This window comes from Curcuma longa, chromosome 20, assembly GCF_044706935.1.
Source record: "Curcuma longa cultivar G26 ecotype Majalengka, Jawa Barat chromosome 20, ITB_CL_G26_1.1, whole genome shotgun sequence".
NCBI classification, from domain to species: domain Eukaryota; kingdom Viridiplantae; phylum Streptophyta; class Magnoliopsida; order Zingiberales; family Zingiberaceae; genus Curcuma; species Curcuma longa.
The window spans coordinates 12,705,790-12,728,403 of record NC_133880.1 but is presented as its reverse complement, the minus strand read 5'-3'; the positions used below and the strand labels follow the sequence as shown (position 1 = coordinate 12,728,403).

The window sequence follows — 22,614 nt, the reverse complement described above, 5'->3', positions numbered from 1 at the left end:
TCGATTTCTGACCAAATCGCGGTCGGATACCGATCGAGGAAGGACCGCCGGCCGTCGGCGATCCTTCCTCGGCCGATATCCGACCGCGATTTGGTCGGAAATCGATCGCGATTCGGCCATTTCTCTGGCGCGTCCACTGCCGTCCCGATTCCGACCGAATTGCATCGGATTCCGGCCAAATCATGGTCGGAGACCGGCCGAGGAAGGACCGCTGGCAGCCGGCGGTCCTTTCTCGGCCGATCTCTGGCCGCGATTTGGCTGGAAATCGATCGCAATTCGACGGGAAGTGACTCGTCATCGTAATCGGCAGTTTTCGGCTAAATTTATCGGATTCCGGCCACTATCCCGTCGGAATCCGGCGGCTGTCGGTGCGTCGGCGAGTCGCGCGTCGATCGTGCCCGGTCCGGCCGTCGGTGGTGGCCGGACGGCGCGCAACGGCGATGGCAACGAACGGGGGTCGCGGGTGTCGCGAACGATCGCGTATTTCTCCGTCGAATATTATATATATATATATATATATATATATATATATATATATATATATATATATACAAGTTTGATATCCTGCGCGAACGAAAAAATGCGCCCCGTGCGCACGAAATCCCAGTCGTTCATCGTGAAAAATCCAGGCCGTTTATAAAAAAAATCACTGTAGCTTCTCTGCGTCGTCGGCGTTCTCGCCACTGCCGCTCCCCCGTCCGGCCACCGCCGGCCACCGGATCGGCGGCGATGGATGCGCAACTCACCGGCGCCGGACTGGTGGTCGGATTCCGACCGAATTCAGCCAGAATCCGAACGAATTTCGGCCGGAATCGACCAACAGCTACTGTTGGCCGATTCCGACCGAAATCGGCCGGATTCCGACCGAAATCGGCCGGATTCCGGCCGAATCACGGCCGGAGAGGCCGGAATCCGACTGATTTCCGGCCGACAGTGGCCGTTGGGCACTGTCCTATTTTCGGATGGATTCCGACCGGCCGTAATCCGGCCGTAATCTGGTCGTAATCCGGCCGTAATCCGATGCCGGAATGTGCGCCGGCGAGTTGCGCATCCAACGGTCCGGGTCCGGTGGCCGGCGGTGATCAGACGGCGGCGCGACGGCGGCGGAAGTGGGCGGGGGTCGGCGGTCGCGCACGGATCCCGTAGGGATGAGTCGCGCGGGATATCAAACCTATATATATATATATATATATATATATATATATATATATATATATATATATACGGAAAGTTTCTGCTGGGCGACGGTATATGGGCGTAGCGTGGGCGACGTCTGAGCTGGCTGCCACGTCGTTATTCCTCGCGTGCGCGTGGCGTGGGAAAAAAGCGTCGGCCTCTCCTCGCGACATTTTCTCCGCAAACCCTAACCTTTCTCTTCGCCATCTCCTTGCGCGATCCGCCGACGCGAACCCTCACCCTCGCTGCCTGCGTGACCTCTTCTCCGCCGGCGCGCCGCCCTCTCTCTGCCTCCCCTCCTCTCCTCGCGCGCTTCCTTTCTGCCTCCCCTCCTCTCCTCGCGCGATCCGCCGACGCGAACCCTCACCTCGCTGCCTGCGTGACCTCTTCTCCGCCGGCGCGCCGCCCTCTCTCTGCCTCCCCTCCTCTCCTCGCGCGAACCCCTCTTCTCCGCCGCCGCGAGCCCTCTCTGCCTCCCCTCCTCTCCTCGCGACCTCTTCTCCGCCCCACACAGCAAGCCCTAACCTCTCAGCCCGCTCTCAGCCCGCTCCCAACCCTGCTCGGGATCTCTCGTGGACAGGAAAGCAGAGGTCTCTTCTCCCCTCACGCGCCTGCACTGCTCTCTGCTCACCGCCACCAACCTCTGCTCGCCGCCAACCTCTGCTCGTCGCCACTACTAGGGTATAATTTAGGGTTTAAATTCCATTTATTTTGAAATTTTTTTACAGCATTTATTTTAAACTGGTATAGTTTAGAATTGGATTTATTTTGCTTTTAATTTAGGGTATAATGAAGATTGAAGAGAATGAAATGCAGAAGAGAATGAAATGCATGCATTGCAGGAATTTTCTTATCTATTTAATGTTAAGGCTAGAGAAAATTGCCCGGTTTGCATAAATCTTGAGAAGAGAATGAAGTCTAGTTAATAACTTCAATTTCCACAGATGATGATGATGAATTGTTACTAATGACTGTAGTATGGATTTGTTGACATTTCCATGATCTGTTTTGCAGTTATGTTATTTGAAAAATTTCTCAATCTTTGGTTAATTTTTTACTGAGAGTTCTTATCTTTACTTTCTTATTTTGCTATAGAATCCAAACAAAATAATTTTCATGCCTTTCAACATAGTATTATCGATGCTTTTATCAGATGGATTTGCAATGCTGATTTTGTCATCATATTACTAACTAACTGATTAGGCCCTGCCTCTGAAAAGGTTCTTGCTCCTGTTTTGTTTTCAGTTTTTAGTAATTCTATTCTGATTTGTCTATTTTTTTTGCAGGAAACTTGCAAATGGTATGTTATTTGTTTTTAAGTTCTAAAATTTTATTTGTATAAGATTATGAATGTTTATTTTTGATATAGGGAAAAACATATGTGGTTTTTTTTGGACGCGAACCAAGTATCTACGACACATGGATAGAAGCATCTTATCAAGTGACTGGTTTTAAAGGTGCTATACATCAATCTTTTAAAAGTAGAGAAGAGGCTGAAAAAGCTTATACTAAACATTTGAATCAAACATCTACACCCACTCCTTTAACATCAAGGGGAAAAGAAATTTCAGGGGCAACTTCTAGTTCAAATTCAAATTCAAGGAGAAGTCTTTCGAAGGCTGAACAAATAGCTAAGTTGAAAGATGCGGTAGAAGACATAATGCAACAAATAGAATCTCTACAAATGAGTAGTGATGATTAGATATGTTATTTCAAGTTGTTAGGGAGTGTTATCTTGTAAATATTGATTATATCTAAATTGTTGTAAGTGTGGTTTATCTAAGTTATTTGTAAATGGTGTGTTGAACTTGAAATTATATTTTATTTAGAAAATGTGTTGGAATAGTCACTTGCTTCTAGTAATGCTGCCAATGCGATTTATTGTAGTCCATTATCATATCAAAGAGCTATGTAAATCATGCTATTTATTTAATAATCTAAGATATCTAATTAACAGATTTCAAATCAAAGAGCTATGTAAATCATACCAAGTGGTTTCACTATTCAGATGATCCAACTACAGCATACCCTGAAAAATATTGCAACCTGATATATTATCTCATTGTATCTTTTAGTCCATTCTCTTATGTTGCAATTTTGGTTCTAAAGTCAGGCTCTTTAAGTAGTTGCTTATTCTGCATGTAGACAACTTCTTGTGCTTAAAGCAATTGAACTTAAATAGCTCCTCGACTTGTAGTAGGTTAGACAAATACTAAAATATAATTGAGTCAAAATCAAAACAACTAGTTGATTTGCTTGGCAAATCATGCTTCTTGTAATTTATTTAGTAATCTTAGATATCTAATTAACAGATTTTATATTGAAGAGCTCCTCGTGTTTCTAACATGGAAGAGTAACACTTTTTCCTGATGACAATCTGCCTTTTCGTACAGGGCCACACAATATTACAAGCTAATCTTGGAGCCATCCAAATAGTTCACTGGCAAGGATTATAATAGAAAAACTATGGAAGGAAAAAGAAGACAAATTGTACTACATAATCCAATCAAGTTTTTCAAGTCTCATTGTCTTCACTGATGCATATAAGTAAACATTACATATACTTTTCCACCTACACTGCAGGTTTTTCCAGTTGCAGCTCCTGCAAAGATCATACAGTTAAGTGATGGTCGGAAGGACCTACAAGGGCGGGACCATGAATTCAGCACACAAACTCCCACCAGTTACGTTGAAATCTGATTTGTGTTGTTCTGGGATAGCTATTGACGTCTCCGACTTTGGTTTAGTAGAGGATAACATGGATAGACTTGCAGGATCTTGTCCATCGTCATTTGATTTTTCTTTGCTGAGCATCATCCTGCACACAATTGATCAGCAATTAAGTAAACAACAAGAGACAGCTGTTGATAAACTAAATAATCAGCCTACACCCTGCATGAAAAAGATCTATTGCAACGTTTTATATCAGGTTGACAAGCAGAATGTGGATTTATTTTTTCAACAAACATTATTGGAGTAACAACTAAACAAAGGCCATTACTTCTAGTTTGAAATAGTGATAATTCAGAATCTCGATAAAAAAAAAACAACCAGTACTAATAATGCAGGTTTATGACAGAGTTTTCAACTAGTTCAAGATTTTTCATTTTGGGGAAAAGAGCAAAAATGCAGGTTTATGACAGAGTTTTCAATCTTCGTGATGTAAGACAAAGCTACCTGAATTTATAGAATTTGGCTGGGGTTTCCTTCGACGTCTATTATGTCCATCAAGACGTTTGCGACAGCTTCGCTTTACCTCATCAAATTCTACAAGACAATGGAATCTGCAACAACAATTTATTCAGGACAAGGTAACTGAATATTCATCGTGGAGAAGGAATACATAAACACAGACACACAAATGGCCATTATAAAACATTGGATAAAAAAGAGCTGATCACTGTCATGGTATAAATTACGGCATAATCCGAAACTTACAAAGAGCTGATCATCTGAATTGACAAGGTCTACTATTCATGTATGGCCAGAATAGATATTGCAGAATTTCCAGAAATCTCTCTAGAGTAAGTTTGTGATACCTGCATTGAAGTTCAAGAAGGATAAGAAAAGAATAAGTTGCAGCAAAAGCTTATCTTATTCTATTCAAAGTAGAACTCAAAAAACTAGTACAATTAAGGAAGATATTTGAATGTTTAAACATGAATCTACAAATTAAATCAAAATATGAAACATACTGATCAAAGAACATAGTTTACATTTTAATGAATAGTTTTCACAACATAACAGAACCGTATCATAGTGAAGCACAGTCAAGGTGACACTAAGAAGAAAATTTAAGAAGTGCTAAAGATGAACCGTAACATACAGATTAAGACATGGCAACTAACCTGTATGAAAAAACTCAAGTTACTGCCAACAGCGATTGATCAGCAATTAAGTAAACGACAAGAGACAGCTTCAATACCTGGGTGAGGTGTCATATTTTCTGCAATAAAATATCACCAGCTTATAGAATCATTGCCAACAGCGCCACTTAGAGCAACCTAAACCCCAAAAACAGAAAAGGCATGCTAATCATATCAATAAAAGAAAATATCGTACTGTAATATTGTACACTAAAAAAGCAGTCTTGAATACCTGGGTGAGGTGTCATATTTTCTGCAATAAAATATCATATTCTCATAAGCAATCTTGAAAGCTGTATCTAACTCTGATACTTTTCACAGTGCAGCAAGATTCATTACAAACAAAACAGAACTACGTATCTACGACACGATTGAGTTCAACATTGATCATCCAAACACAGGTTCAATGCATCAACCATTCAACAAAACAAGAAACTAATCAGAATTTATACAACATTGATCATCCGATGTAATACTGGCAAATAAAATATAACAAGTAACTTGATACAACCATCAGTCATGATCAGATCAGTCCATAGTTTGCTCACAGAATTTGATAACTTCCTCATACCTTCGAATCTGTAAAATTGAAGAAAAATCAAGATAGTCAATTACATACAACCTCAAGAAAAATAATATGTAAAGGATGCTACTCCAAGATATTATCCCGAGCATCCAAGTTATCCTAGTATTTACCCAGATCCTTTCAACATTGAATCCTAAAGCATATTGTTAGAACCTACAACAATAAAGACAATTATTAACTTTAATTTCTCAATCAATCAACCACAATAATTATTAAAATGAGACCAAAACAGTACCAGCCATAGATGCCAAGGGTTCATATGTGTCGTCATCATTGATATTATGATCATCTACACTTGATCTGGAAATGGAAAACACATTATCATATTTACAACATTTAATAAAATAAATTGATTTACAAATAAAATTATATAAATACAAAAGTATTCGACACATACCCTTGCTGTAAAAGTGGACAGTTGCGCTTGTCATGTGAAACACCTCGATGCCCACATCCATGACATAGCCGGGACTTTGCAACTGCCTTTTCCTTTGATGATTTTAATCTCTTCCCACATCCTTTTGATCTTACTAAAGAAGGATCACTAACAATAGGAGTCTCATCCGTGGATTTTTTCCTTTGACTTCCATTGTCACATTTTTTACCATTATTCATCTCTTGAATTTTTGTGTAGATACAATCAAATTGTTCTTCTAAGAAATTTGTTCCCTCATCAGTCAAAGATGCATCATCAATTAACACCGACGCTTTATATGCCAACTTTGAATGTCTTGACATCAATAATTTTTCTGGATCATCAATGAAATTATGCTCCCCCAAATCATATATTGCTCCAACCTTTGCATTTTGTGTCCAACGTTTGAGTATATACTTATCAGGCAAATGAAACACTTGATTTACACGGAAAAAAGCTAACATATGCCTGCACGGAATGCCATCAAACTCAAATTTCTTGCAACTACATGATATATAGTCTCTATGATTGTCATGCGTGAGGACCCTTGGTTTAGAGGAAGAACAACTTTGAAATTTCATCACATGGTAAACTATAAGATCAGCTTCTATAGATATCTGTTTCACACAATAAACATGACTCTCACTCATTTCAATTTGAAACTCCTTCCATTTATTTTTCGTATACAACTTCACCATTTGAGTTTCCATTGGCGAGATTGTCTTAGTTTTAGGATGCTCATTCATATCAATATGGTCTGCAATTAACTCATTGTGTCTTTGGTGTCTCAATGCCCTATTGAAACGGGTGATAAAATCCATCAATGAGTTTTTTTTTGAGATATATTTCTTGAAAAATGCATGTGAGCTTTCAGATCTTTGACTACTTGACATTCCAGCACAAAAAACATGGCTAAAATAGGCTGGCACCCACATTTGTCGCAATTCATACATCAAACACAACCAATCATTTTTCTCCAAGTTAGCACACTTGATAACCTCTTCCCATGATTTCTCAAATTCATCCGGCGTTGTAGAATTTTTAATGACATTCCTTATGATTTGATAGTTGTCACGAAAAATCAAAGGATTTAATTTCTCTGAGAATTTGCTCAAGATGTGCCATAAACAATATCTATGGAATGTCTGAGGAAAAACTTGTGCAATTGCCTTTGTCATAGCAGGATCTTGATCTGTGATGATAACTTTAGGTGCACCTGTAGGCATGGCTTCAATAAACTTGTTAAACAACCAAACAAAAGATTCAGCTTTCTCATCACTTAAAAAACCACAGCCAAAAATAATAGTTTGATGATGATGATTAACTCCAACAAATGGTGCAAAAATCAATCCATATTTGTTGGTATTATATGTTGTATCAAATACAACAACATCACCAAATACACTATATGCCCTCCTTGATATATGATCTGCCCAAATACACCTACTGAATCTGTTATCTGAATCAACCTCATATTCATAGTAAAAACCAGAATTTTTTTCTTTTTCAGACGCAAATAACTCAATTAATGTTTCAGCATCAATACCTTTTTCTTCATCCCTTAGGTCTCTCTCAAAATTTCTAATATCTCTTTCTGTGCAACCTACTAGCTCAGGTCCTCCATACTCTATTTCCAACAGTCGCATTTGTTGACAAGTAGGTATATTGGCCTCTGAAAATTGTTGAGTCAATGCTTTTTTGGCTGTGGAAACAGAACGATGTGAGCGTAGTAAATGCACCTTTGAGGGGGTAGAGAGTGGATGATTATGACTTTCCACAAAATTTGTGACAATCCAATTAGGTCCAGATTGATTCTTTACAATTGAAATCTTTGACTTACAACCGGTTCTAACTTCGCCACGTACTCTTTCCCTTTTTTGTTGATCACCTTGTGTCTGTTTTCTGCGTTGATCATCAGTATGTCCTTCTTTGAAACATACAAATGTTTTCCAAATAACCTCATTTGTTATCTTATTTTTCCTGCTATGACTCATCCTTGCACTAAATCCGGCTTCTCGTGCATATTGATTATAGCACGAAAATGCCTCCTCTATTGATACGAATTCCATCCCAATTTTTGGTTTTCGATCATCTGTAACTTGGGGAGTATATGACTGATCATCATTGCCAATTTCTTCCATTATTGGGGAATGTCAATTTAACAAGATGTGAAAATCTGTATTAAAAAAATCTGTATTAAACTATATTAAACTAACCATAACAATGGTTGTTGATATTATAGGATAAAAACAGCTTGTTAAATGGTTATGAACAAATATAATGTTCACTGTTAGAATGCAAAATAAATCCAATCCAAACTGGAAATTGAATAACAAATATAATGCTCACTGTTAGAATGCAAAATAAATCCAATCCTAAACTGGAAATTGAAGTTATTAACAAATATAATGCTCACTGTTAGAATGCAAAAGAGATCGTGGAAATGTCAACAAATCCATACTACAATTATTAGTAACAATTCAGCATCATCATCTATGGAAATTGATGTTATTAACTGGACTTCATTCTAAACTATACCAGTTTAAAATAAATGCAGTAAATAAATCCAAAATAAATGGAATTTAAACCCTAAATTATACCCTAGTAGTGGCGACGAGCAGAGGTTGGCGGCGAGCAGAGGTTGGTGGCGGTGAGCAGCTAGCAGTGCAGGCGCGTGAGGGGAGAAGAGACCTCTGCTTTCCTGTCCACGAGAGATCCCGAGCAGGGTTGGCGGGGCGGGCTGAGAGCGGGCTGAGAGGTTAGGGCTTGCTGTGTGGGGCGGAGAAGAGGTCGCGAGGAGAGGAGGGGAGGCAGAGAGGGCTCGCGGCGGCGGAGAAGAGGGGTTCGCGCGAGGAGAGGAGGGGAGGCAGAGAGAGGGCGGCGCGCCGGCGGAGAAGAGGTCACGCAGGCAGCGAGGTGAGGGTTCGCGTCGGCGGATCGCGCGAGGAGAGGAGGGGAGGCAGAAAGGAAGCGCGCGAGGAGAGGAGGGGAGGCGGCGGCGCGCCGGCGGAGAAGAGGTCACGCAGGCAGCGAGGGTGAGGGTTCGCGTCGGCGGATCGCGCGAGGAGATGGCGAAGAGAAAGGTTAGGGTTTGCGGAGAAAATGTCGCGAGGAGAGGCCGGCGCTTTTTTCCCACGCCACGCGCACGCGAGGAATAACGACGTGGCAGCCAGCTCAGACGTCGCCCACGCTACGCCCATATACCGTCGCCCAGCAGAAACTTTCCGTATATATATATATATATATATATATATATATATATATATATATATATATATATATATATATATAATCGCCGTCCGGCCACCTCCGGCCGTCGGACCGGTCCCGATCGACGCGCCACTCGCCGGCGCGTCGACCGGCGTCGGTCCGGCGGCCGGAGGTGGCCGGGCGGCGCCAAAATCGGCCGGAAACCGAGACACAGTGGCCGGCGGCGATTCCGGCCAAATCGCGGCCGGAATCCGGCCAAATTCCGGCCGGAGACCGGCCGGGGAAGGACCGCCGGCGCCGTCCGGCCACCTCCGGCCGCCAGACCGACGCCGGTCGACGCGCCGGAGAGTGGCGCGTCGATCGGGGCCGGTCCGACGGCCGGAGGTGGCCGGACGGCGATGAAATCGCGGCGGCAGTGGGCGTGGGTGGGAGAGCTGCGATTTCCGGCCGATTTCGGCGTCGTCCGGCCACCTCCGGCCGTCGGACCGATGCCGGTCGACGCGCCGGCGAGTGGCGCGTCGATCGGGGCCGGTCCGACGGCCGGAGGTGGCCGGACGGCGAAACGGGAGCGGCGGCAGTGGGCGTGGGTCGGGTGTCGCGCACGGGAATCGGGTTTTTTGATCGGGCAGGATATCATTTCTCTATATATATATATATATATATATAAGTATAAATTTGAAAATATGATAAGTCTTTTGAAAAATTCTAAAAGTTAAATGTGCCCTTTAGGCCTAAAACGTCGTTGTTTGTTCGAGTGGTTGACCACACCCATAGGAGCGCGTGCAACTTATTCAATTAACTGAACTGGCTGTTTAATTGTGAATTAAGCCATCACAATCCAGCTTAATTAGAAAACTGAAACCCTAGCTACCTTGTGTGTTAGACAGTCGAGTCATTCATTTACCACCCTAAATTTAAAATCCATAAAATTCATTTAGAGCCATCGCATTGGGGCCCTTGACCGTAAAAGGATCAAATTAGTTGGAGTGATTTGTGATGTCTGTATCAGATTAATTGTTCTAGATTGCCCATAAGCTGATCCGGCGGAGCATCGTAACTGAGCCACCCTTTAATTAAATTAAATGAATATCCGTTTCCTTGGCCTTTCCTCGCAGTCGCTCCCGAGAGAGATGGTCGAAGGGGGGCGCCACAACGCACCCGTCGAGCACACAACCTGAGACCCCTAATTCACCGATCGCGTCTCCTCCTCCCTAATTCACCTATGGCGAATTCGGAGGCAGTGGAATCGTTGACCGGCCCCGCGTCGGCGGCGGCGAGGGTCGAGGAGTTGAAGAAAGAACTGTGGAGGCTGGTGAGGCAAATCTTGGAGTCGGAGGTTTGCAGCTTAGAATTTTACGAGGACGCGTCCAGGGCGCTCAACGCCCTCAAGGACATCAGGTTCCGCGGGGGCGTGAGTTCGAAGGAGGTTCTTGCGTGCCAGAGGAAGGCGGAGGGAAAGATGGAGCCGGCGGACGTCCCCAAGCATTTCTTGTGCCCTATCTCCTCCGAGACGATGAGAGATCCTGTCATCCTTGCCTCCGGACAGGTACCGGTGGTCATGGAGTCTGGACTTACCGAATTCATCGATTTTTGTTCTGCGGCAGAAGAAATGTTGCTTTCATAAATTCCCTTCCTTTTTCTTCATAAGCTGTGCTTTGCTAACTGGATTTTAGGACCGCGTTGCTGACTTAGAGCTTAGAAAGGCAAACACCCAGGGATATTCTGGTTGATGATTTGATTTATGTCTTTATTCTCTTTTATTATTTTTCCCAAGGTCGATCCTTTTTCCTGCTCCATGGTATGTGTGTTTTGTGTTAGTCGCTGTTTTTCAAATGGGATTTCCTGTGAGGTTATGTCAATTGGCAAGTGTCAAACGTAGGGTTCTCTGCGTATTTTACTGTTCTATCATTTTGGTATTTTACTTCAGTCAAAGAAAATTAATAGAAGAAGACTTCCCACGGAACCTCGTCTCTTACCTTCCATGTCCAGACTGTCATAATTTTCCAACCTTTAGGTAATTTCTACCTACCCTGTATTTTACTTTCATCCAAAGAAAGATTTCTCTAATCCTTTTTGGGTTGAATTGTGGATCAAAGTAGCAAAGAACAATTTCTCAAACTTGATGCAGAAGTCAGTTCTGCTTCTATATGCTCAGAATGCATTGATTTTCATGTGTAGAAATAATCCTATTCTATAATTACAAATATTTGCGTTTCCTTGTAATTGAAATTTGTTTTGGTGAATGATAATAATGGTGTTGGTATTCATGACGTAAAGTTTTGCTTCTGTATTGCTGCAAACGCTTTGTTCCTAATTTGCAATAAACATTTGATGCTTCTGTTTGTAAAGGTTGGATTCTTAGTGGCGCTGCTATTTTTGTGTTACTACGATTGATGCCTTTTGCAGACCTATGACAGGCTTTTCATTCAGGAATGGTTCCGTTCCGGGAATAGAACATGCCCACAAACTCAACAAGTCCTCTCCGACTTCACCGTCACCCCCAATCATCTCGTACGCAGCATGATCTCCCAATGGGGCATTGAACATGGCGTCACTCTCCCTCCACAAGATCATGAACAAGGAGGGTTGATAACTAGAAAGGAGCGGAATGCACTTCGTAGGATCCTTGACGAGATATCGTTGTCCTCCTCCATTCCAGAACAAAAGCAAGCAGTTAGAGAGCTCCGTCTGCTCACCAAGCAAAATGGATCATTTCGTGCATTGGTGGGGGAGAACCCAGATGCAATATCACATTTGGTGTCTGTTCTTTCTGTCCCGGGATTGAATTGCGACCGGCAGGTGCAGGAGGATACTGTGACGACGATGCTTAACCTTTCGATCCATGAAAGCAATAAGAAGATTGTTGGTGATAACCCTCAAGCAGTTGCTTTGCTTATTGAGGCACTTAAGACTGGAAACATGGAGACCCGTAGCAATTCAGCTGCAGCATTGTTCAGCTTGTCTGCCCTCGAGTCCAACAAAGTAAAGATAGGTAAAATGGGAGCGATGAAACCACTGGTTGAACTGCTAGAACAAGGCAGCCCCAGTGCCAAGAAGGATGCTGGTTCTGCAATCTTCAACCTTTGCATATTTCATGAAAACCGGGCCGGGGCACTGATGGAAGGGGTGGTGGGTGTTCTGCTGAAGTCAATTGCAGACCAATCACTAGTCGACGAGTCACTGGCGATCCTTGCATTGTTATCGAGAGACCAAGAGGCGGTCGAGGAGATTGCTGAGAATGGCGGCGTGGCCTCCATGCTGAGCATAGTGAAGGACAACGGTCGCACTCGCAACAAACAAAACAACAAAGAGAATGCAGCAGCCATTCTGTTTGCAATTTGCATGCATGACCGGACAAAGCTGCGGGAGGTTGCAGAGGAGGAGAAGTCGACCGGGAGCATCTCTCATTTGGCTGAGAACGGCACCCCCAGGGCACGCAGAAAAGCTGCTGAAATTCTGGAAAAATGGAAGAGGACGTTTTGCAGCACACATTATTCATGTTGAGGAATCATCGAGGTGAAGATGCACATATGTAAATAATACCCCAATCTCTACGCATCTGGGTTGCTCTTCAGTTCGTGGAGACTACATCTTCTGAGATGTAGAAAAAGATCTGGTATTTTTTCCCTCCAATAATGTCCATCTTTTGGATATACATGATTTTTGTGTGCGACTTGCTATCAAGATTTGTTTGCTATCCTGCAAAATATATGGCATTTTATATAACTGCGTATTTGATTTTGTATATTAATCAAAATGCATACTTCATTTGAGAATTGAGCACATCATGTATCCCTTCTCATTCTCTTTTCCATAAGACTCCCCTTTCTTTTTATTATTTATCCGAAAAATGTCTAAAATACTTTATTTTTTCCTAGCTAAAAAAATTAATCTCTTAGCTCTCCTCCTTCATCTCCGCCTCGATAAGTTTTCTCCATTGCTCCATTTCGGCTTCGCCCAGCAACGCAAAGAAACATGGTAAGTCAAACTGTCTGAGATCAAGACTAGAGTTTTTGGATCAATTCGTAATGGACTCTAAGAATCAGTAGTATTTCTTATTGAGATTTAGAAGAAAGTGAACGACATGGAAGATGTGGTGAGTACGTCAAGGACATCGAATTGCAACTTGGTCTGTTGGGCTTCGATGAGTCGGAGAAGGCGATCACAAGGGATGGAAAATGAATGCTTTTGGAGGATGAAATCAACTTCGTCAATTCTTCACCAGAGGGTGATTCTGATCACAGGAGTGTCGGTGCGTCTCTGGTGGCCAAGCAAGTTTTGGATTTCAGATCAAAGATGTGAACTTTGTATTTTAAGATGATTCTGATTTTTTACTGATAGTTTTTTGATGAAATGTCAAGGCACAACGGAAGGTGGAGATGGAGGTGAACACCGCTTGGTTGTTTGTGAAGGTTAGCATGGATGGGACTTTTTACTTGAAGAAGATTGATCTCAAGGTTTACAAGGAGTACAAGGAGCTCAGGTAGGTCTTAGATAATATGTTCAAATAATTTTCTTTATGTAAGTAAGCATGTCTTAATCAAGGTTGTCAAAATCGCGAGTCAACTCGGCGAGTTTACGAACTATTATTTCAATTCCGTGTTGAATCAGCTTAAAATCGGGCCCCCTTGTAAACTCGTAAACTCGCGAGTCAACTCGGTAAACTCGGTAAACTCGCGAGTCAACTCGGTCAAACTCGGTAAACTCGATAAACAAAGGAAATCTTTGTTTGATGTTTCCTTTTATCAAATTTGGACAATGGAAGCTTATTTGGTATATCTATTGGACTATTTTTGTATGAAATTTTAAATTTGTCATTTTGTAACTTGATGTTGAAACATAAATTTTGAAAATTTCATATTTTTCATGTTAAATTTTCATGTTTAGTCTTTTTTTTTATATATGAAAACATGTTGTTGATAACTATATTTATGCTTTTTTATTAGATATGTGAAATAGTGATTGTTCTTATGAAGTTATGATCAAATATATATTATTTGACATTTTATAACTCTTTTTTGGATTATCTGTAAACTCGTACGAGTTTACGATACGAATTTACGATACGAGTTTGTGCACCCCTAACTGAGTCGACACTGGAATCGCGAGTTTGACAACCTTGGTCTTAATTGTTGTTATCATCACAAATTGATATTTATTTATATTTCTCAATAATTAGTGTTATAAATTATTGATTCTCACATCTCTTGCAAAAGAAGCATTAAAAAAAGTAGGTTGCAATGGATGTGAATATGTCATTATTTAAAAGACAAAGATGATGACTTGATGTTGATTGGAAATGTTCCTTTAAAGTGAGTGTCATGCACTAATTTATGTGTGTTTAAGAAAATATTTCTTTTTCTTATAAATTAACAGGATATCTTTAATTGTTATTTATAGAATATTTATATCTTCTTGCAAAACACTAAAGATAATGAAAGGATCTTAAGTAAAAGTCTTGGAATCAAGACAGCAAGAAGTCAACCAATCGTATAAAGATATACAAATGGAACTTGAGTATTTATTTCATTAGTTTGCCTCCATTTATAGGTCATTCTGTATTGTTGGTCTTTAGAAGATCAACAACACAACAATATATTGCTGATCTTCTGATGACCAACAACAATGCCGTCAAACATCATCGTAATACATTGTATTGAATCTTTTTTTTAACTCGTTTCCATCTTGAGCAATGATCTTGGAAGCTCATTACAAATGGTAAAACAATGATATTCATTATTCGACATTACAAGTGAGTTCATAGGACTCACCAATGTCAAACAAAATTAAATTTTTTATTTTTAGAATTTCCTATGTCTATTAGTCAATTTCATCTCAAAAGTGGCTAATAAACTTAGAAATGTCTGATTCACTCTAAACAAACTTTTAGTACTCGGCTTAATCTCTTTATTATACGAATAGTGTCAAATACCATCGCGATACACTATATTGACAACAGTAATTTTTTTAACTCGATTCAAGTATGATAAATAATATCAAAAGTACATTATAAGGGTGATGATGATCATACTCATTGATTGATATCATAAATAAGTTCCTTGGACTTCTATTTTTTCGAAGATATCAAATTTTTTTATTTTTAAATAGCGAAGGTACATCTGTCAGTTTTATTAAAAAGTGACTTATGGACCTAAAGAACTCAAAATAATTTTAAATGAATACTTATGTACTCGTCTAATGTTCTTGAATATATCTATGTCCTCAAACAACAATATGATATACTATATTGAGAGCAATGATTTCTTTAATTCGATTCAAGCATGAGAAATGATATCAAAAGCTAAGGTCACAACGATCATATTCACTGACTAATACCACAAATAAGTTTATTAATATGTCAAAATCAAGACCATTTTACAAAAGTACTCATCTGATAGTTTTTCAAATATCAATTTACAATAAGAATTCAATATCAACATAGAATAAAATAAAATATTTCTCAAATAAAAGAATATATAAGATCATTTTATAACATACTAAATATCAATTTACAACAGACAAATAATAATAGATCTCAAGTTGATAGCTTCCTTTTCTTTCACACAATAATAGCACATATTATATACAATATACATGATATTCTCAATTAAATGTATGTTTGAACAACGTTTAACATTTTGTGTTGTAATTTTTTTTCATACTTTAAACTTTTTGTTTAAATAGAAATAATAAGATGATCTAAAATATACTTCTAATCTTTCCTTTCTCTGTTTAGTGTCTATGAACTTGGATAAAATAATTTGTTTCATAAAATAAATACTCAAGTTTCATTTGTATCTCATTGTATGACTGGTTGACTTCTTGCTATCTTGATTCTAAGTCTCTTGTTTCAGATCATTTTATTATCTTTAGTCTTTTGTAAGAAGACATAAATATTCTGTAACTAGCAATTAAAGAGATTCTTGTTAATTCACAAGAAAAAGAATAGTTCTTAAATACACATAGGTTAGTCCATGACACTCACTCTAAAGGAACATCTTCAACCAATATCAATTCACCATCTTTATCTTTGTAAGTGATGATATTTTCATATCCATTACAATCAACCTTCTTTTCTTGATACTTTAAGAGATAAGAGAATCAATAATTTACCATAACAGTTATTAAGAAATACAAACACATATTAGTTTATGATGGTAGCAACAATTAAGTTATGTTTGTTTACTTAGAAAAAATCATTTGAACATGCTATCAAAGGTCTCCCTGAGCTCCTTATACCCTTTGTAAACCTTGAGGTCAATCTTCCTCAAGTAAGGAGTCCCATTCATGCTAACCTTCACAAACAATCAGGCAGCGCTCACCTCTATCTCTTCCTTCAGTTGCGCCTTGACATTTTATCAAATAACTATTGATAAAAAAATAGAACCATCCTAAAACACACAAAATTCACATCTTTGATCTGAAATACAAAACTTACTTCGCCACCTGGGGCACACCGACATTCCATCTCCTCCTTCAGTTGCACCTTAACATTTCATTAAACAACTATTGATAAAAAAAATAGAATCATCCTAAAACACACAAAGTTCACATATTTAATCTGAAATCAGAAACTTACTTTACCACAAGGACACACCGACACTCCGTCTCCTTCTTTAATTGAACCTTGACATTTCATTAAACAACTATTGATAAAAAAAATAAAACCATCCTAAAACACACAAAGTTCACATATTTATCTGAAATTAAAAACTTACTTCATCACAAGGACACACTGACACTTCTACGACCAGAGTCATCCTCTGACGAAGAATCGACAAAGTCGGTCTCATCCTCCGAAAGCACTCATTTCCCACCCCTTGTGACTGCTTCTTCGATGCATTGGAGCCAGGCAGACCAAGACATAACTCAGTGTCTTTGATGTAGCTCGTTATAACTTTCATATCGTTCACTTTCTTCCAAATCTTGATCAGAAGCACCACTAGTTCTCAAATTAAGTTCACTATAAATCGATCTAAAGCTTTAAAGTTGATCTTAAATTGCCATCAACTTATTGTGTCTCTTTATGCCGTTGAGCGAAAACAGAAGGGACGACGAAGAAAACTCGTCGAAACATAGGTGAAAGAGGAGGATTAAGAGATTAAGTTTTTTTAATGTAAAAAATAAAAATATTTTAAAATTTTTTTATTCGGATGAACAATAAAATGGAAGAGACATTATGAGAAAGGGAATGAAAAATAATACATGATATAATTAATTTAAAAATAAAATATATATTTTGAGTAATAGGTAAAATCAAATATGGGATTTGATCAAATGCCGAAAAATACATGCTTTAGATAACCTTCAGAACCAGTGCATATATCCTCCCAGTTCTTTTTCTAACATGTAGTAGTATTTTATTATTATTATTATAATATATTGGACAGAAAGAAAGAAAGAAAGAAAAAATCAGGGAGGAGAAGAAGCGGTGGTTGCGGTGATGGTGATTGAACTGCACTCACCAGCTCGGCTTCAGTGGGTGCATGGCAGCAGCGCCGCTCATTGATTGCGACCTCCCCATTCACGCGCTTTGCAACTGCCTTTTGTGTGTCTTGAACCCCACAAATCACGGTTCTGCTCAAAACATTGCACGACACGGAAAGAGAGTGGGACGAAATCCCCATTTCATTTCCATGCCTAATCAATGATGCCAGATTCCATATAAGCCACTAAACTTGGATGACTGCATTGTTCACTTTTCCATCTTTGCACTGTAACAATTCTTCTTCTGCTGGGAGTGAAATCACTGAAGTGACTCCATTGAGTCAGTGGTTCAAATGAGTGGTTGTGGTAAAATGACTCACAATTGCTCTTGACTTGTCCATTCTTTTAAAAGCGATAAAATCCCTCGTCGTCAAAAGTAGTCCATTTCTTTTAAGACAATTTATCAAATGACACTTAGATTTCAAAATTTTTCAAATCATACATTATACCTTATATTTTATGCAAGAGCGCAGTTTTCTTTCTATAAATGCCCTTCCACCCATTAGAAACCCAATTTTTTTTAAAAAAAATTCTTACTTAAATTGAATTGAACCGAATCAAGGTAAAAGTACCAAATTTAGTTATTTCATCAAGCGTTATCTTCTAAAAGTCATTGATGGTTTTAAAATTTTTAAGTTTATGTTAAATTAATATCATTCTACTCTTAATCTCTCATGAATTTATTTATATTTTAAAAAAAAATTGAGCTTTTTAGGTCGATCAACGTGATTTGATCAAAGTCATCGACGATATTAAAAAGTTTAGATTTTTTCTAAATTTATGTGGTTGCACTTTTGAAAGTCTCATGAATTCATATATGTTTTTATTTTTAAATTTGGAGCCTCAATAAAAATAAATAAAAACTTAAAAATTATAAGTGAACTTTAATAAATTATTTTTTAGTTTTTATAACTACTTAGAAGAGAAACAAGAAAAAAACAAAGTGTGCAGCTCCCTAGGCTTGCTAGCCGTGGAGCGATGGGCAGGTTCCCTCGGATGAATGGACACAGCGGATGAGTGGTGTCGAAAGGAGACTGGGAGGATTGCTGGATGCTGATAACTATGGCGGCCGGGACGTGGCTGTGCATGCTGGATGCTGGATGACGATAGCTGAGGCGGCTGCGAGGCGGCCATGCTTGCTGGATGCTGGATGATGATGAATGAGGCGACCACAAGATGGTCGTGCTTGCTAGAGGTGGAGATTGATGGGGTCGTTGAGGATGGACATTTGGGAGGCCTATCGATGCTGCGTGTCCATGGCTGCTGGCACAGGACCTATCTGGTGGCTGGAGGGCTACCCTCGCGCACTAGGCGGATGACATGGCTACTAGATAAGGATATGGTACACGGACCTGCAGATACACACATGATATTTGTACACATGACTGAGTGAGAGACATTGATATGGAGAGGTATTGAGACGAGTGTGATATTCATAAGAGCACATGTACAACATACTTTTGGCGGTTGCTTAGATCTGACAGTTTGTCAGACATGATATGAGCAGATGTCATTGGAGCTCTTGTATCTTCATGTATTTCTTTGATGATATATATATTTACCTTTAATTAAAAAAAATAAAGAAAAAGACAGAAAGAATAACAAAATTACAAAATATAAAAAAAATTATGTCAAATTAACATTGTCGCACCCTTGAATCTATTTTTATATATATTTGTTTAAAAAATTAAGCCTTTTAAATCCATTAATAAGTTTTTGATCAATTGTATTATAGTTTTTAATTTTTTTTATTGAGGCTCTAAATTTAAAAATAAAAATTTAGATCGATTTAGAGGACAACTATTAAATTTAGAATAAATTTAAAAATTTTAACATCATTAATAATTTTTGATTAAAATTTATTGATAGATTAAAAAAAATTTAAAATTTTAAAAATATATTTGTATTAAATTTTTTATAAAAATATTTAATAAAATTAATTGATATATATATATATATATATAGAAATTTGATCTGCCGCGCGACGCTTTCCTACGCACCCGTGCGCGAAGCAATCCAAACCGTCAATTTTTCAGGATGCACAGTATTTCTCCTCGGACGTTTGCCGCTTCTCTGCCGCTGTTCGCCATCTCCGGCCACGTATTCCGGCCAAATTCGGCCGGAATCCGGCCAAATTTCGGTCGGAATCGGCCAACAGCTACTGTTGGCCGATTCCGACCGAAATCGGCCGGATTCCGGCCGAATCACGGCCGGAGACCGGCCGCGTCGACCGTGGTCGGTCTCCGGCCGTGATTCGGCCGGAATCTGGCCGATTTCGGTCAGAATCGGCCAAAAGTCGTTCTGTCGCGTTTCTGGCTGGATTCCGGCCGGATTCCGGCCACAATCCGGCCGGAATGATAGAACGTAAAATTTCTTTGTCGTGAAAAATTTATCCATGAAGACTTATATAATTATTGGGTTTCTACCAATGAGCAAAAAAAGTACAACTTGAGTAATGAATTAATAAGTAGAATAAAAATTCTAGAAAAAGAAAAAGTATCTCTTACTCTAGATATACTAGAAAAAGAACCAGATTATGCAATGATGAGAATAAACAAGAATACTTGCCAAAAGCATATGATCCTCTTTTGAATGGCGCATATCGTGGAAAAATAAACAAATTCTATTCACATACAACCATGAATCATTTAATTACTTCTTCCTTACCACCATTTTTTATTCCTTTCAGGCATTTCACCTGAAAATAATAAATTCTAATGATACTAAAAAAAAGTGGGTTCCTTCGTTTCTATGGTTATTTCTTAAACGACGAGGTCCTCTCTATACACCGGAGCCCCGACCGGAGCGCCGGCGAGCTGGCTTTCCAACGTGTCCGGTCCGGCGGTCGTCGGTGACCGGACGGCGGCGCGACGGCGGTGGAAGCGACGGTGGGTCGGAGTGTTGCGCAGGTGTCGCGCAGTGGGCGGTGGGCAGGAGATCAACTCTCTCTCTCTCTACATATATATATATATATATATAGTTTTGATCGGCTGGGCGACTTCTGCTGGGCGTGCGCTGGGCGACAGCTGACATGGCTTCCACGTGGCTTCGACGGCGTGCGCGTGGCCAGGGAGAAGAAAAACCCCGCTCTGCTTTTCCATTCGCGATCTCCGCAGAAACCCTAACCCTCCGCCTCTGCCTCCATTCGCGATCTCCTCCTTTCTCTTCGCTTCTCCGCAGAAAATCCCTAACCCACCGCCATCCTCTTCGCCGCCGCAAACCTCCCTCCTCCGCCTAAACTCCCGATTCTTCCTCCAAGCCCTAACCTGCCGCCATTGCTCGCCATTCCTTCCTCCAAGCCCTAACCCGCCGCCACTGCTCACCATTCCTCTCCTCTCCTTCGTTTCTCTTCGATGTCGAAAACCCTAACCCTCCTCCGCCTTTCTCTTCGCCGCCGCAGTCCTCCGCCTTTCTCTTCGCCGCCGCAGACAGATCGAGCCCTAAGCCCGCCCCGATTCTTCCTCCGCCGCAGTCCTCCGCCTTGCTCTCTTCTCCTCTGCCGCGCCGGCACTGCTCGCTGCCGCGCAGGTCCCTTGCTCTCTTCTCCTCTGCCGCGCCGCCTGCACTGCTCGCTGCCAGGATCTGCTGGGCGCCTTCTGCTCGCCGCCGCCTGCACTGCTCGCTGCCAGGATCTGCTGGGCGCCTTCCGCCAACCTCTGCTCGCCGCCAACGATATGATATTGATATGAAAAGAAAACTTGATGTTATTTTCTTTTTACAGAATATTCTTTGCCAAGTTGACATCTTCTGTTATTATGTCCATGCATTTAGATTTTGTAATTCCATATCAGTCTTTTTGAAACTAGTTACTTAGTTGTTAAAATGATGCTGTTAATGTGTTTGCAAGTTGATTTATTGATTCGATCTAAAACCATTTGATGAAATTTTTTTAGTGTGTGGACTATTCATGGAATTATGCAGGTACCAAAGCCAGAACAAGCGGCAAAGACTACCGCTTCAAAGGCAGCCGTCAAAAGTGCTGGGAAGAAAGATAAATTGCCTGAAGCTAAGACACCTGATGTAGCTGATGAAGTTCTAGCAGACCCTTTTGCTGAGAAACTTCGCCAACAAAGGTTATGTTTATGTTTCTTTGCTACTAAGATAGCTTAGCAGATTGGGTTCGTGTGAAAATTTCCTTGCTAGCAGTCATCACTTATGAACCCTTGGCTGTGTAATCCACACTGACATGTATAACTAATCGTAGCAGACTTGTTGAAGAATCTGATTACAAGTCGACTGCAGAATTGTTTGCCAGGAAAGGTGATCAGAAGACCCTAGACAACTTTATTCCTATGTCAGAGGATGATTTTCTGGAATACGCCGAGCTCCTTTCTTATAAAATTTGCCCTTATGAGGTAGAACTTGTAGTTCTTCGTTGGATCTCCTATACTTGTATGGTACCAACTATCTTTTACCTCCCATTCCCTTCAGAAAAGCTTTCATTACATCGGCCTTCTTAAAGCAATCTTGAGGCTTTCCATGACTTCACTAAGAGCAGCAGATGCGAAAGAAGTAGTTGCCTCAGCTTCGGCAATTGCAAACGAGAAGCTCAAGGCAGAAAAAGAAGTCTCCATTTTCTCTGTTTGTGTTTAAAATGTTGAAATGTTGATTAAAATGGTATTGATTAAATATGTAACTAATATTTTTGTGAAGGACCCTTCTCTGTGACTATGTTCTATCTATAATAAGCATCAATTCAGTTGTGGGGTAGCAGCTTGATGCTTGTACTAGAACTGAATTCAATTGATCATTGTGTAGTGGATAGCACGATGAAATGTGAAGTGAAGTCACCTTTCAGCCTCCTTTTGAATAGGAGCTCTTGATTAAAGTTTTGTGAAATGAATTTGGTGTCTGCTTCTTTGCTTTCAGTTGTG

The 22,614-nt window shown here is 40.2% G+C and overlaps 3 protein-coding genes across 4 annotated transcripts in view; 2 read left to right on the top strand and 1 right to left on the bottom strand.

Moving 5' to 3' along the window:
- LOC141813067 (protein FAR1-RELATED SEQUENCE 5-like) overlaps positions 1-8,184 on the bottom strand; it is a 10,338-nt gene extending 2,154 nt beyond the window's left edge. The window contains exons 1-5 of the mRNA XM_074700968.1: positions 6,026-8,184; positions 5,864-5,928; positions 5,739-5,761; positions 5,614-5,621; positions 3,852-3,994 (exon numbers count right to left, since the gene is read on the bottom strand). Coding sequence (XP_074557069.1) covers positions 3,852-3,994; positions 5,614-5,621; positions 5,739-5,761; positions 5,864-5,928; positions 6,026-8,184 — 2,398 coding nt within the window. The remainder of the gene's footprint in view (positions 1-3,851; positions 3,995-5,613; positions 5,622-5,738; positions 5,762-5,863; positions 5,929-6,025) is intronic.
- Positions 8,185-10,355: 2,171 nt separating this feature from the next.
- On the top strand, positions 10,356-12,979 carry LOC141812833 (U-box domain-containing protein 9-like). 2 transcript variants are annotated; one of them, XM_074700793.1, is made up of 2 exons: positions 10,356-10,799; positions 11,684-12,979. In XM_074700793.1, exons 1-2 carry the CDS (start codon positions 10,476-10,478, stop codon positions 12,755-12,757), a joined length of 1,398 nt encoding a protein of 465 aa, XP_074556894.1. In that variant the 5' UTR covers positions 10,356-10,475; the 3' UTR covers positions 12,758-12,979. The 2 variants fall into 2 exon arrangements, with proteins under 2 accessions (XP_074556894.1, XP_074556893.1); XM_074700792.1 differs by having other exon boundaries at positions 11,660-12,979.
- Positions 12,980-21,392: 8,413 nt separating this feature from the next.
- LOC141813935 (uncharacterized) lies at positions 21,393-22,450 on the top strand. Its single transcript, XM_074701942.1, has 3 exons — positions 21,393-21,813; positions 21,948-22,095; positions 22,172-22,450. Exons 1-3 carry the CDS (start codon positions 21,656-21,658, stop codon positions 22,331-22,333), a joined length of 468 nt encoding a protein of 155 aa, XP_074558043.1. The 5' UTR covers positions 21,393-21,655; the 3' UTR covers positions 22,334-22,450.
- The last annotated feature ends 164 nt before the right edge of the window (positions 22,451-22,614 follow it).

Coding starts and splice junctions, on each gene's coding strand:
- LOC141812833 (XM_074700792.1), top strand. CDS start 10,476: ATGGCGAATTCGGAGGCAGTGGAATCGTTGACCGGCCCCGCGTCGGCG. Junction 10,800..11,659: donor TCATCCTTGCCTCCGGACAG/GTACCGGTGGTC, acceptor TGCCTTTTGCAG/ACCTATGACAGGCTTTTCAT.
- LOC141813935 (XM_074701942.1), top strand. CDS start 21,656: ATGCAGGTACCAAAGCCAGAACAAGCGGCAAAGACTACCGCTTCAAAG. Junction 21,814..21,947: donor GAGAAACTTCGCCAACAAAG/GTTATGTTTATG, acceptor TAATCGTAGCAG/ACTTGTTGAAGAATCTGATT. Junction 22,096..22,171: donor ATAAAATTTGCCCTTATGAG/GTAGAACTTGTA, acceptor CATTCCCTTCAG/AAAAGCTTTCATTACATCGG.